Raw genomic sequence first — 14,600 nt, forward strand, 5'->3', positions numbered from 1 at the left:
ACACATCTTTACTGCCTTACAACTATAGCAACAAAACAAGCTGAACAATGGGAGTCTGACAAATCAAATAAAAACAGCAAAAACATGAAGAGCAAAGAAAAGAGAGAGGAGGCTAAAGACGGAAAACAAAAAGAACCTTTAGGCTTTTCCAGAGGCAGTCAGTCAGTTGAACGTCTCATGAAGTCCCTTGAAGGCGTGCCAAGTGTGTGCGACGCCAAACACAAAACCATTCAGCGTCTGAGGGCGGAGTGAGAAGCAGAGAGCGAGAACAGCGTCAAGAAATAAAGAGCGTCTAGGGTTGCTTCTCTCCCGTTCTGAATCATCTCTAATGTGTTTTTAGCGTGAAGTAATAGTACTGCCTTTGGGAATTGTCGTGTGTGTGTGTGTGTGTGTGTGTGCGTGCGTGCGTGCCCGTTCCTTCCATGGCGTGCTTCCTGCATGGACCACACAGACGCCTGGCAGAGCTCCACCACAGTCAGCATGGCTCCTTTTCGCCTCTTCACTCGCTTTTCCCCCCTCTCTTCCCCCCCCATCTCTGGTTTTATCATCTACCCTCATTTCTTCCTAAACCCCCGTCCGCCGCCTCCCTCGATACCAGACCCCCGTGGTGGACGGGCGCCTGGCTGTCACCCGTTCCACACTTTTTTCCTCTTATAACGCCCCGCCGCCGGTATTCGAAATAATTCATCGTGTCTGAGCGTTGAAGAAAAAAACAACAACATGGCCATCGTGAGGCTCCAAATAAAAAAATGAATTATAGCCGCAGAGTATCCGTTTATATTCTGCACTGGCGGCCATCACAAGGAGATGATGGATGTGCACACACACACACACACACACACACACACACATGCAGAGAGGACTGTCATGGTGGTTAATAGATCACAGCAGATCATAGCAGTCCCCAGACACCATGCAGATATGCCCCCTAGTGGCTGTGAGCAACATAGGGATGATGGCACTATCCAGTGAAAAGCGTGAATTTCTAAGTTTTGGAGATGATGAGCAGATTGGATTGGACTTTTGGTCTGTGCCAAGGTGTCGGTTGGCACATTGTTAGGTCTTCATGTCAAAAAAAAGTTTTTGAGATATGCAAAATAACAGCATGCCTGTCCAAAACAATATTTAGTCTTTGACTGAGTTAGAATCTTTTACAATAATTGATTTTAATCAGTATCATATCACCAAGTTTCTACAAAACAATAGCGCTCCTGTCCCAAACGAATCACACATTTTGGACTTTGAATGCATCAGTGAACTGCATCGCTATTAATTGCGATTAATTAATAAAAACATGATAAATCTCCCTGACACATCAGCAAGTGATTAAAACAATCTCCCTTTCAGTTTCTCTGATCATGACAGCAAGCTTATAAAAGTGTTTGATCAATGTAAAAATATATATAAATAAATAGAAATGATTCACTGTTTGTTCTTTTATTTTTAATCCATCGATCAATGGCATCGATATTAATCGCAATTAAAAAGAACACACTAAATCATATCAGTAAGTTTCTAAATGTTTTGGGGCTCTACATAATAGCTCGCCTGTCCCAAATGACGCACACATTTTGGGCTATGATAGAGTTTGAATCCTGTTGAACGATGCAGCGATCGAACGCGATTAAAAAAAGAACAGGATGACTTGTTCCGTTTCTGCTATGTCAGCAAGTTTCTAAAAAGATTTATGTTTATCCAAAATAACAGCGCACCTGTCCCAAACCAGTCACACATTTCGTTCTTTGAGTTTGAATCTGTTAAATCCATGTTTTAGGTGTTTAATCTCAATTAAAAACAACAAAATGAGGCTCCCTTTGATATCGGCAAGTATATAACATTCAGGATTATTGTGGCTCATTTACTACACTACAAACACACACTACCAATAAAAGGAAGTGGATGAGTAATATATATATATATGATATATATACATATATATTGGTCTGTCCCGCAGTTATCCCATTTATTCTACTTGCAGTCGTGCTTAAAAAAAAACTTACAAATCACAATAAAGCCACCATAAGTGGTAACATTAGCCTAGCTTAGCATAAATCACGGTGTGGCAAAAACCTTCTCAAGTCTCCCAACATAAAATGTATTATCTGGACTTCATACAAAGCCAGCCTTGTTGTTTCAAGTCTCGAGGCTAGGTTAAGCTAAGCAAAGCTAAGATAGCTGGCTGCCTGCTTTGGCGTCACTTGTATACGCCTTAAAGCGACTCCCAGAATGTCACCGTAACTGTCACCGTAAATCTCTACACAAATCATTCCCTTGTCCATGAAAGGGGGGGATTCTGGATCTCCCTGTGGCAGTAACAAACGAGCGTACAAAGATCCTTGTGCTCAAATCCAATCTGAAGGAGCCATTAATTACACAGGACTTTATTCTGTTTGCCTACTTTTTCTTCTTTCATCAGAATTGCTGTCGCGACACGAATCCGCGCTTGTGTCTCTTGGAAGGCTGCGATAATAGTCTGCTTGGATCAGTGCGCTGCGACGTGATCAGAGTTGCAGTCTGTCACCGTGTTATCCCCACTAATCTTTACACACATGTGCACAAGCGTGTGTGTGCAGGCGGCCATCGTGGAGCCCCGCACATCTGGTGCGAATTTGTCCGTGCTTCCGGCTGCCGGCCGGGGCAGAAAAGTGGCAGGCGCTATCGCAAATGTGCGCCGCTTTTCACAGGGGGATGATGGGAATCTCAGGGACTTTCCCTACGGCGGGTGAAATCATCCGCCTTTCCCGTTTCTTTAAATACCTCAGGTTCATTCCTGTGCCCAGACTGGGTTCCGGTAAAACAGCTGAGACATCTCGAGTTCAGCAACAGTTGTCCAAAAGGTGTAATTAAGCCATGGAGAAAAAGCACACTTACTGCAAGGCCATGAAAACAATATCATGGTGGCGTGGTCTTTTACAGCTAAATTGGTCCCAAATGGAGCTTGAAGGATGTGGAAGTTGACCCGCTGGACAAACAACATCATGAATTGACACAAATGTTTACTCCCAGTGATTGGAATTGTAAGAAAGGAGTGGAATTGGCTGCGCGGCTTCTTGCAAATATGCTAGATTTTTCTGTTCAATCAGATTTCAGCTTCTGTGTGTTGCCATGTCAATGTAATCTGTCCCAGGCCTTCAGAATCCGTAATGCTGGCCCATGTCACTAAAAAGTATTAGCAACGGGGCTGTTTCTGTTTAACCAATCAGATTTCATAGCGTGTGAGAAAGTGCGTTCAAAGACCGTCAAAGTGGGACAAATCTCCACTCGCATTAAACATTCAAAAACTGGGGGATTTCTAACTGTATATTATTTTTGAATAAAATAATGGCCCATATTTCCAAAATTGATATCCCTTTACATCAAGTTTGATGTAGTTATCATTGTAGTTGCGTATCAATCATTTACCACAAAGAGATTTACATCTCTACTTATTATTAGGGGCGGGGGAAATCATCGATTCTTAGATGCATCGTGATGCGGACATTGACGATTATTAATCGATCTATAAATGTTAATAATCAATGCTGATGGAACAAAAAGAAAACAATCAACAGACGGAAAGCGGAAGTGCCCCTTGGACAGTTTATGGTGGTGCATCTCAGTGTAAGACGCTACTAGAATGGCTGAGCGTAAACTCCGACCCGCGCCCGCTGGATTTAAAGCGAGCGTCTAGAAGCACTTTGGCTTTCACGTAGTTGAAGGTAAAAATGAGCTGGAGAAGAGCCAGACAATATGCAAGCTTTGTCATACAAGCTTAAAATACTTTGGGAACACAACAAATATGAGAAACCACACAGCACGTTTCCACCGAACAAGGAAGAAAAACAGCCAGCTGAAGTTGCTGCCAGCCAGAGAACCATTGAGCAGGTAATAACTAATTTTCCACCCAACTTGGAAAAGGCGAAGCGAATCACAAAGTCAATCGCAACTTGTAATGCGAAGGATTTGTGGCCGTATTCGATTGTTGAGAAGCAGGGCCTTCGTGCTTTGTCGTGGACTTTGGAACCCAGACACAACATCCCATCGCAACGTTATTTCACTGACACTGCAATTGTGAATAAGGGCAGCCTAGTTGTTTTGGTTATTCATAATCCACTGACATCTGCAAGCATTATCCTTGTATGAGAGCCGCTGGTACAGAAATCTATATTTTGTATGAAAGCTGTTTTTGACTTTGCTATACAGCAAAAATATTATTTTGTCAGAGATTCTATGCTCAGGATTTTAGTTTGAATTCAAAAGTCTATTATTTATTTGTGAATAATGGCAGATTTTTTTATGTTGGTTACTCAGAATATGCTAATGTTTGTTCATTTTATACATGCGGCTACTGGTGCACTTTGGTAGATGTAACCTTCCAATTATTAAAAGATAACGGAAGTAAATTTATCTGGTTCATGTTTATTTTAATTGTAGATCATTACAAATATGCTTTGTTTTAGTAGTACACAGTGATTAAAAAGAAATTGACAAACGATCACAAAAAAAGATGCATCAATAATCGTTTAATCATCGCATCGCAGGCCTCTGACTCGTAATCGCATCAAGTCGTGAGGTGGCCAGAGATTCCCACTCCTACTTATTATAGATAAAAACTTTTTTTCATCTGCAATTAAATGTGATTAATTAATGAGTAAACTATGGACAAAATGTGATTAATCACAAATATTTTAATCAATTGACAGACCTAATTATTATTATTAAATGTATTATATTTATACATTATTAAAATTTCTGAATGCTTGTCTTGATATGTTGCATTTTTGTATATTAATGATGGTTTATATACTGTAATTGCGTGATAGTGCTGGTACTAAGAGGTGGATTCAGTCCCCACTGATGGCCCAGGTACCAAATGCACAGCCTGCCACTACATTTCAGTCCCTTTTTACCCAAGTAGAATTTTATGTTGTTGCACGGTGACAGTATTTGTTGTTAAAATTCCCAAGTTCCCTCAGAATAAATGACTTTGCAGAGAGTATCACATGCTGTAAAATGACAGCAGAGACAAAAGAGAGCTCTTTATTGAAAGACAAATTCTGAGCATTTATCAGCAGAACCTTTTGCGTCAGACTCAGGAAGATGGAGGCCCCGGAGCAACAGTGTGGGACATGTGATGTGACTACTTGGAGCCATGGTCTTGTAGCAGCAGTTGGTCAAGGACTGTCTGGATGACTTTGAGTTATAATTATAACACGCCTGGTTCAGTCGGCCTCGGGTTCTGAGAGTTAAGAGTGCAAGCCATCGAGCTAAGCCCAAACTGTCAACTCGATGTCCAGCGCGACTCTTATGTGGTCAGGAAGTGAGGTTGACAGACGTACTCTTGCGCAGCCAATAACCAAAGTGATAAAGTTGTCTTGTAGTCTCCGGTGTGGCCTACTTCCCGGACTGGAGCACTAGTTAAACCTTCTCCTTCCATAAATCTTTTAAAAGGTGTGATCTTGACATGTTGGCATTCATACCTGCCGGCCAACTTAGTGAGGTAAACAAAGCTTTTGGCAAAACCAGGAACCAAGTTCTCCTGTCCAGGATCCGGTCCTTCTGCTGTGTCAGGGCAAAAACCTGTTCCCCAATGAGGCGAAGTGCCCTCCAAACCACCTTAACACCATTTATTTTTTTTAAACATCAGCGAACGCAGTAGACAGGATTGATGCCAGTGCTTTTTTCCCAGCATCAACTGGGAGCAGGTTGGGTCAGATTCTGAAGCAGCAGCCTGATTGTTTCTGGGCCAGCTGGAGGCCTGCCAAGCACAGCGGGAGTTTGATATTTACTCCACTCCGCACTTGAGTAGACACCAAAACGATGCCATCGGTTTCATGTCCCACTTTTACTGCGCTGGCATCCGCATGAAACACTGAATTAACACCCAGACAGACAAAATGATATTATAATTAATCTATTTGCAGCGTGCTCCATTTGTCTTTTGCACAAGTCCCGCCACCCTGAGAATAGCAAGTATAAAGAATGCAGGAAGAGAGCGGCAGTAATATTTTTGGCATCGGTTGAAGGCTCCTGTAGGGATAATGGCGGCGTGGCGTGAGAAACTGTGTTTACCTGACGACAGGAGAAGCCTCAGGTTAAAAGTCAAAAAGTAGGGCATAAAACTTCCTCTCTACGTTTTATCTTTTCTAGTGGGACAAAACAAGGTCCTGACATCACTTTCGTAAAAGTACCACCTCCTTTTTGAAAGTAGTTTTTCCTTTGGGAACAATGGAAATAAAAGTAGTCAGTTCCAGGCGATCAGTTGGAATGAAGAGTCACGGTGTAGCCTTTAGCCTCGTCATCAACCCTGTCAGGATTTCGCTGTGCCGCAGGCCGCTGGATCCTCCAAAGGCGTGATTCATGGTCACAGATGCAATTAAATTTTGAACTTTGTTAATGGTCATACAGTACAAGTGTAAAAAGCAGTTAGCAATAAAAGTGTTCATGTTCACTTGTTAAATGGGAAACTGCAAACGCACCCCGCCCACTGATAAACTCCCTTCTTGTGTCCTCAGGACATCGCCAGAAGCTGGAGGACCCGCCAAAGTCGGGCCTCTTCTCAGACCGCCTGAGTGAGCTGGAGAGGATGAGGGTCAGGGTGACGGTCCCCGCCCAAGCCCCGCGGCCCGCGCTCAACACGGCGGCCAACACATTCACCCAGCAGGGACAGACGCAGATAACCGGTGAGCTCTCCTGACCCTCGGTCACCATGGCAACAAGCCGCCCCATTCCTTTAAGGTCTTTAGTACTTGATTTTAGATGAGAATTGATGGTTCAGGTTTATGGTCCCACGTTGCTTTCGTGAAATGCTAGATGTCTGCCAGATCATCCTCTCATACGGCAAACAAAGATATTCTCCTGGACGACAAACATTAGCAATATCATCACAGAGGATCTTGCATAACAAGCGCAACCGACTCTAAACCACTAGACAGCGATCATTTCATGTAACTCGAAACTGTAAACTTTTATTCTTACCTTTCTCTGCTTCCTCCCTTCCCTTTGATTCACCCCCCCTCCCCCAATCAGACCCGCGTCAGTCCCAGTCCTCTCCTTCTTGGTCTTATGAACAGACGTACCCGTCCTACCTGAGTCCCATGGCGTCCCCCTCAGTCCACTCCACCACCCCCCTCTCCTCCAGCAGAGGCACGGGTCTGCCCGCCATCAGCGACGTGCCTAGACGCTTGCCAGGTAGACATCCTCCTTACTGCCACCCCATTGTGTAGTCACTCGTTTAAGCTCCACATTAATCATTGATAACTTATTTAACCTCCAGATTAGTCACTAATAACTAATTTCATTTCTACATTAATCACTAATAACTCATTTAATCTCCACACTAGTTCCTAATAATTAACTGGATAGCCACATTAGCCACTAAAAACTCATTTAATCTCAACGCCACAAATAACTCCTTTGATGTCCGCATATAGCACCTAATAACTCAGTTCATTTCCATATTAGTCATAAATAATAAATTACTAATAACTCCTCAATCTCCATATATTAGTCAATAACTCATTTTAACTACACAATCGTCACTAATAACTCATTAATCATGAATAACTCATATAATTCAATATCCACATCAGTCACTAATAAAGCATGTAACTTGACGGCTCCATGTTAGTCACCAATAACCCCATGACCTCCAAATCTGCGCTAACAGCACATAAGGCCTTTGTGTTCATCGCAAATAAAACAAATAAGGCACGTTGATTCTTCTTTTAAAAGTTGAAGAAAAGCAAAGACGGCGACCCTTTCGCTGGTCTTGTTGTCTCGTGGTAGCCTATTGGATGTCGGGATTTAGTTCTCTTTTGCTTGCGGCACCGAGCCTTTGATCTCAGAAGGACTATGGGAAATAATAGGCTTGGGACTGACAAATAAAGTGTCTTTATGGGCAAAAGGCCACTCTCACAAGGTATTGTGGGTAATTACATTAGCCAGCCTGTTTGGTGTAGCAGCGCATCTGGGTTTCAATTTGTCGCTGACGCAGAACACCCCCTCCCGCCCCCTTCTCTCCCAATAAAAGGGAAGCGCTCCTTTAAAATCCCAACATGCCGCCAGACAAGTTCTATATGCGTGCACCTGTTTGACCCACTAGTACCTTTTTTTGTTCCTCTTGTGCGTGCGTGCGTGCGTGCGTGCGCATTACAATGACTTTGAGCTGCCTTGCCAACGTTAAATAGCTTGGATTTCCCCTTCTGCAGCTTTCATCACGTGCACGTCATTCTTTCTCCTCATAGCAAGGGTAATCACACATGAATATCTCCCAAGTGATGTAATTCAGGATCTCTGCAGATGATGTTGACACCTCAGTAACACAATCCAGCTACTCAAAGGATCCCCGAGTGTGGCCTGCAGAAGCTGATACGGACGCTGAGGTGCTAAATGCCCCGCCCCTAAACACACACACATGCATGCAGTCCAGCTCATGTGTCGCAAAAGTTCAACCATTCAAGTCTCATTTCGGAAGTGTTTTGTCAAAAAAGTCCAAACACGTCCAACTGTGCTCTCGTTCAAAGCAATAAAATCACTTCTGGCGCATCATCACAGAAGCCCACTCGGCACCAGAAACAGAACCGGGCTGTTAAAAAGGCGGTCTGAGATCACGGAGTAGACGATCACCTACTATTTCTATGAGAATCAGACTGATGTGGTGGGAAGAAGTAGTTTAAAAGGCCCTAATTGGCAGCATATGCTATCTGACGCTAGCTACACTTGCACATTAACACTGAGCCACCCCCCTGCCCCGGTCCCCGCTAGCCTGTCCCCCACCAGCAGACATGGTGACACAGAAGACGCCTTGTGATTTACGATGAGCGCGCCATAACAGGACTCCGCCACTAAGGGGAGACAAAAAGTGGGAGTGGGACCTCCCATTCTCCATAAACTCTGCACCCAGCGCCGCACGCAACCGCAGCCAGTTAGCGGTTTTTGGGGGGTATTTCTAAAGGGGGGCAGCAAAGTGAGGGTGAGACACACACACACATACGCTGGAGCCGACGGAAGGCGAGCGGAGGAGCCACATCAGAGCTCAGACCCGCCTCATTATGGCTCTCATGGAAACTGTTTGGGCATAAAGTGTTCCCACATGTGCAGCTCCTGATTCATACACACACGCACACACACGCACACAGCAACGCAGACAGACATAAACACACACACACACAAACATAAATACGCGTGATGCTTTGTCAGCGAGACTGGAGATGAATAAAACAATAAAAAAGTGGATAACACAACACAATTCAATACCATTTTTCCCATAGGAAATTATGTCAACACAAATTGTCTGTTCCAGGGTCAAACTGTCCCCTTTAACTGGACAGCCAACTCAGCACTCTCACTTTTATGAAAAGTGAGATTCGCATCCGATGAAGCACACACACTTCTTTTTTTTCAAGCATTCTAAAGTGCTGTAAAAGTGTAAAAATAAGTTAAGCACTGTTAATAGTTGAAGATCAACGCAATAAAACAGTCTGGGACTTTTTTTAAGTTACAAATTTTCCCTTGATTTATTGGAATCAGACAAGTCTTTCAAGTGTAAAAAGAAGTTAACTACACAATTAAAAAGGAATAAGTGGAAACAGTCCGTTTTTAATGATGAAGAGTGAAGCCATGGTGCAAAAGAGGATAAGCACTGCCATTCCGTTCACCGTGATAAACAATAAGATACTTTGTTTTTGCTCACAAGCGAGGACTCGTAGTGACGCTTACTGCTGTGAATGAGTCCTCCTTCTCTTCTCACTTTCTTCTTCTTTTGAAAAAAGTCCAGAATAAGGTAGACATGCAGCCTTAAGACTTTATAAGCGTATTTTGACATAAAATGTCCATGTCAGGGTTTGTTTAGCTTTTCAAAATCAGAATTTATCATTTAAAAATGATCTCAAGCAGCATCACTGAAGCTGATAGTTCCTCTTTTTTTGTCCTCCAGGATCCTCAGACCTGAGCCCCTTCCCGGGTCAGTTTGAGCGACAGTTCCCGGGCCTGTCGTCCCTCACAGAGAGCCGCTTCAGTAGCCCCCGCATGCACTACCCGGCCACCTTCACCTACACGCCCCCAGTCACCTCGGCCATGTCGCTGGGCGGCGCCCACTACCACACGTACCTGCCCCCGCCGTACCCGGGCTCCACCCAGAGCCAGAGCGGACCCTTCCAGACCAGCAGCACCCCCTACCTGTACTACGGCGCCTCATCCGGTTCCTACCAGATCTCCATGGTGCCCAGTGGGGACCGTTCGCCGTCCCGAATGGTGCCGCCATGCACCAGCGCCTCCACAGGCACCTCGCTGGTCAACCCCAACCTGCCGGGCCAGACGGAGGGCGGGGTCGACGGGGACGGAAGTCACAGTAACTCCCCCACGATCCTCAACACGGGGGGGCGCATGGATGAGGCGGTGTGGCGGCCCTACTGAAGCAGCACGTGACTGAAAGGGGATTTTTTTTTTTTTTATGTTTTATTAACAAGCTCGTCAGTGACGAACTTGGGGAAAAAAAATTCCGGACTTGTGCGAACTTGTCTTCCTGGAATGTTGGGATCCGAGCAGCAAACAGCAGCTAATTCCCACGCAGACGCTGCAGCAAGGGAAGCCTTTTCTTTTGTATCTTATCTTTTTGCATTGGGGCATGTTTGTTTTTGTAGGGGACAGATGCACTGAGAGGACAGTTATTTAAAAGGTGTACGTTGCTTCCTGTTAACTTATGAAGCCATAACTTATCTATTCTATTTTTTAAAACATTGCTGCGTCTTTGCGACTAAGTTAAAAAGTGACATAATTTAAGACTTTTCTGCCACCCAAAGATGAGCGCGTCGACCCGGAACCCAACCTCAGATATTTATTCAGCAATAAGTCCTCTCAGTTAAAAGGATCCTCACATGCACATGCTGGACGAAACGTCCACGGGTGGGTCAGACAAGAAGTGAAGTTGCGATAACTTTGGGCTCCCCTCCCCCCACCGCCCTTGGAACTTTTGGTTTCAGTTCCGTAAGAGACGACTTTGTGAAAGTTTGTCAGAGTGTTTGACGCTCGCCTTGTCTTCCTTTGTTATTGTCCTTTTTGCTCTTCATCGTTAATAACTATCTAAGCACTTATTGGTCATCTTCTTATAAAAATGTCATGTGACCTCATCCTCTTGCCTGATTGGCTCGTAACTGGCAACACAACTTTTGAGTTCGTATCGTCCTCTGTGACATTTGATATTCCAAATATTCATATTCTAAATGAATTTAGTAGGATTTTGTACAAAAATGAATGTACAATTTGTTAAAAAAAAAAAAACGCACATTTTTCATTTTTTTCAGGTGACTTAGAGTTCTTTTTTTACTCTGTCATCTTCTATTACGTCGCTGCTAGCACATTTGATATTCCAAAAATTCTTATTCGGAGTTCAGTAGGATTTTGTATCAAAAGTAATGTGCAATTTGTTAAAAAAAAAAAAAAAAAAAAAAAAGATTGTGACTTCAAATTCTGCAAAAAGGTGCATGTTTCACTTTTTACGGTTTGTGTCATATCCTCGATGACATCACTTCTGGCACATTCGCTATTCCAAAGAATTTAGAATTTAGTAAGATTTTCTACAAAAATGGTGCAATTTGTAAAAAATAAAAATAAAAACAAAATTGCAGTGATACAAAAGGGGGCAGCGATTTGCTTCCATTTTTTTCCAAATCCGCAATTCAGAAATAATTTTCTTTTTAAGGCCAGTTTTTTCAGGCGATTTAAAAGTCCACCAAAAGGTACATTTTTTACTGTTTGTGTCGTGTCATATCTTTTATGTCGCATCGAGCCCATTCAGTAATTCTAATTTAGTCGAATTTTCCACAAAAATTGTGCAATTTGTTTTAAAAAATTTGGATTTTTTTTCCAATTTTCAATTTGATGGATGCTTTAACCATTTGTATCATCCTCTATGACATCGCTTTTCGCATGTCTGATATTCCCACATGACTTTAGTAGGATTTTGTACACACACAAAAAAAGTCAGTATAATTTTTTGTGTAGGTCAGCAAAATCATGAACAATTTCTTCAGTCCAATGTGATCTTACTGCCTGTTTCACTGTTTGATATTTCTAAGAATTATACTTTCACTCATTTTAGTAAGATTTTCTCCAAAAACAAGCCATCTAATTAGTACAATTAGTGTGTTACTGAGGGGTCAACAAATGATGCTGGATACTTTTACCATTTATAACATCCAATGCTTTTGGAACATTCTTAAAATCATTTTTTAAATATTGTAATTCGTAAAAACGCATTTTTTCCAAGGTACACTCAAACCTTTCAACGTTTTCGTATAATTAAATCAGTTTTCATCCAGTATTGCACAAAACTAGTCCATTTGCCCAGTACTCGGAAATGGAGTGCCCAACAAAAGCACCCTATGCGTTGCTGACTCGCTGTCGGTGCATTTTATATCGAGTACGGCTGCTAAATAACCCGCCACGGGGCGCGTTGTGAGTGCCACCAGTTTGATAAAGAAGGTGAGAAACACGATTGAATTCCATCTCATCAGGATGTGCAGGAATTCTGCAGACAATAAGTTCCATTCATTCCTCGTTTCTAATTATCTCACATTGTTTTCTGCATGTAAAACTATAGTTATTCTCTATAAAATGTTTTTGTTCATATTTATGGATGTCTGGAACAGATTAATTATAATTACATGATTTCCTACGGGAAAAATTGCCTTGGTTTTTGTACGTTTCAGTTTTTGGTGGATCTTTCCAAATTAACGAAAACCGAGGTTCCTCTGTACTTGAAAAGGTGGCCAACTCAGGGTTGCATTTTTCCAAGCACATTCCACCATTTTATGTATGATTTCCTACTAAATTCATAGGCAACAAACAATTCAAAGAAGCTTTTCTTTTTGCACTAGCAGCGCTACAATCTCAAAAAGCACCAGGAACAAAACATTTTATTGTATTTAACTTTTTGAGTTTTCAAGTTGCTGCGAAAAGAAATAAAAAACCCGATGAAGCACTTATGTACACACGCACAGCTAACTAGCGCCTAGCACTTGGCTAACATGAGATGGCAACGCCGGGCAGTAAGTTTTCATCAAATATGATCACGAGCTGTGATTTAATCAAGTTATTTTCTTCCCAAGCTTTGCACGCAGGGGAAGTTCCTGCATGGAAGCTGAGATTCCGTCCACACACGACATTCCCTCCACTGCAGCCTAAAAGTATTTGTCTTGTAACTCAAGAAAGCAAATAAAAAGCTTTCAGATCGTTTGGAATGATTGTTTTTAAGGTCTTTTTGTTTTTTTTTCACCGATAACTGCCAACATCTGTCAGAATCTTCAAATGTTTTCCAAAAGCTTTTTTGTTGTTGCCGTCCTCTTGTGTCCTTTGTGTTGAGTATCAAGACATTTTACGACTTGGAATCCTGTCATCCAGCTCTTGGACATTTATTCTCATGGAGTCCCCGCCCACCGGCCAAATAAGGTCGTACGATGTTTTTTTCTTTCCTCCTCTTAAAGGCACAGTGACAACAGTGAGTGAAATTGGCTTTGTGATGATTGTACAGTTTGTTCCTTTTCCAGAATAAACCAGGACTTTTATTACGTCCTCATGTCTGATGTGTCCTCGGAACACCAAGGTGGTCCAAAGGTTGTCGTCGCCGCTTCTCACCGTGTTTTGCTCAGAGGAGGGACTAATGAGCGATGTCACCTCCGGCCTGCCACTCTGTCTGCACCCACGTTGTCTTTGGATCGGGTCGGTGGTGACAGGCTGGAGGGTGGGGTGTGGGGGCAAGGGTGGGAAGGGGTGGTCCGCTGTCTTAACTGTCATTCCGAGCTGTGCTGAGAAACCAGAGAGACACGGACATGCAGGGAAGCTGTTTTACATTATTCCCAGACATAATAGAGCCCATCGAAGTGAGTGGAACAGAGCGGGGTAGGGCGGGGGCGGCGGCGGGGAGGGGAGATGTTTTCAACATTCTTGGGATTTCCCTGAATTTAAATTGCGCGGAAAAAAAAGAAGGAAAAAAATAAGCTCCTGCTGGTTTTAGCTCCCCCCCCGCCCCCCCGACTCCCAAGGTTTTGTAATGAAGTTAAAACAAGACGTTTACACCAGCGGTTCTCAACTGGTTCCAACCTGGGACCAACATTTTCCTCTGGTCATTTAGTCGCAACCCACTTTTATTTTTTTATTTAGGTATTTATTTCAATTATACTTTTTTAATGTATTCATTCCATTTATTTATGCTACTAATTTATTTAAGTCAAACCAAACAAATGTATTTGTTTTTTAAGAATCACTACCACTTTCATCTTTTGAAATATTAATACACATAATTACATATCGCTGCATGGTGGTGGTTAGCATGTTGGCCTGTCCAGGGTGTACCCCGCCTCTCACCCAAAGTCAGCTGGGATAGGCTCCAGCATACTTCCCTGACGCTAATAGCATTAAGCGGCATAGAAAATGAATGAATGAATGAATGAATGAATAATTCCATGTCCAAAGTGCATTTTAGAGGAAGCTCAGGGATTTTGTCAAGAACATAACTGTACATACAAATGTATAAATGTCAAAATTGCACTAATTTGCGACCCACCCACAATGGTCCCATGACCCACTTTTGGCTTCTGACCCCCCCCCCAGTTTATAACCAC

The 14,600-nt window shown here is 42.8% G+C and overlaps 1 protein-coding gene across 4 annotated transcripts in view; it reads left to right on the plus strand.

Moving 5' to 3' along the window:
- Positions 1–13,640, plus strand: part of LOC129172557 (runt-related transcription factor 2-like) — a 55,644-nt gene extending 42,004 nt beyond the window's left edge. For 2 of the 4 annotated variants that reach the window (XM_054762424.1, XM_054762425.1), the window contains 3 exons: positions 6,495–6,662; positions 7,009–7,170; positions 9,917–13,640. In XM_054762424.1, coding sequence (XP_054618399.1) covers positions 6,495–6,662; positions 7,009–7,170; positions 9,917–10,395 — 809 coding nt within the window. In that variant the 3' untranslated portion in view covers positions 10,396–13,640. The remainder of the gene's footprint in view (positions 1–6,494; positions 6,663–7,008; positions 7,171–9,916) is intronic. The other 2 variants (XM_054762426.1, XM_054762427.1) reach the window with 1 other exon arrangement.
- Positions 13,641–14,600: the final 960 nt, after the last annotated feature.

This window comes from Dunckerocampus dactyliophorus, chromosome 19, assembly GCF_027744805.1.
Source record: "Dunckerocampus dactyliophorus isolate RoL2022-P2 chromosome 19, RoL_Ddac_1.1, whole genome shotgun sequence".
NCBI classification, from domain to species: domain Eukaryota; kingdom Metazoa; phylum Chordata; class Actinopteri; order Syngnathiformes; family Syngnathidae; genus Dunckerocampus; species Dunckerocampus dactyliophorus.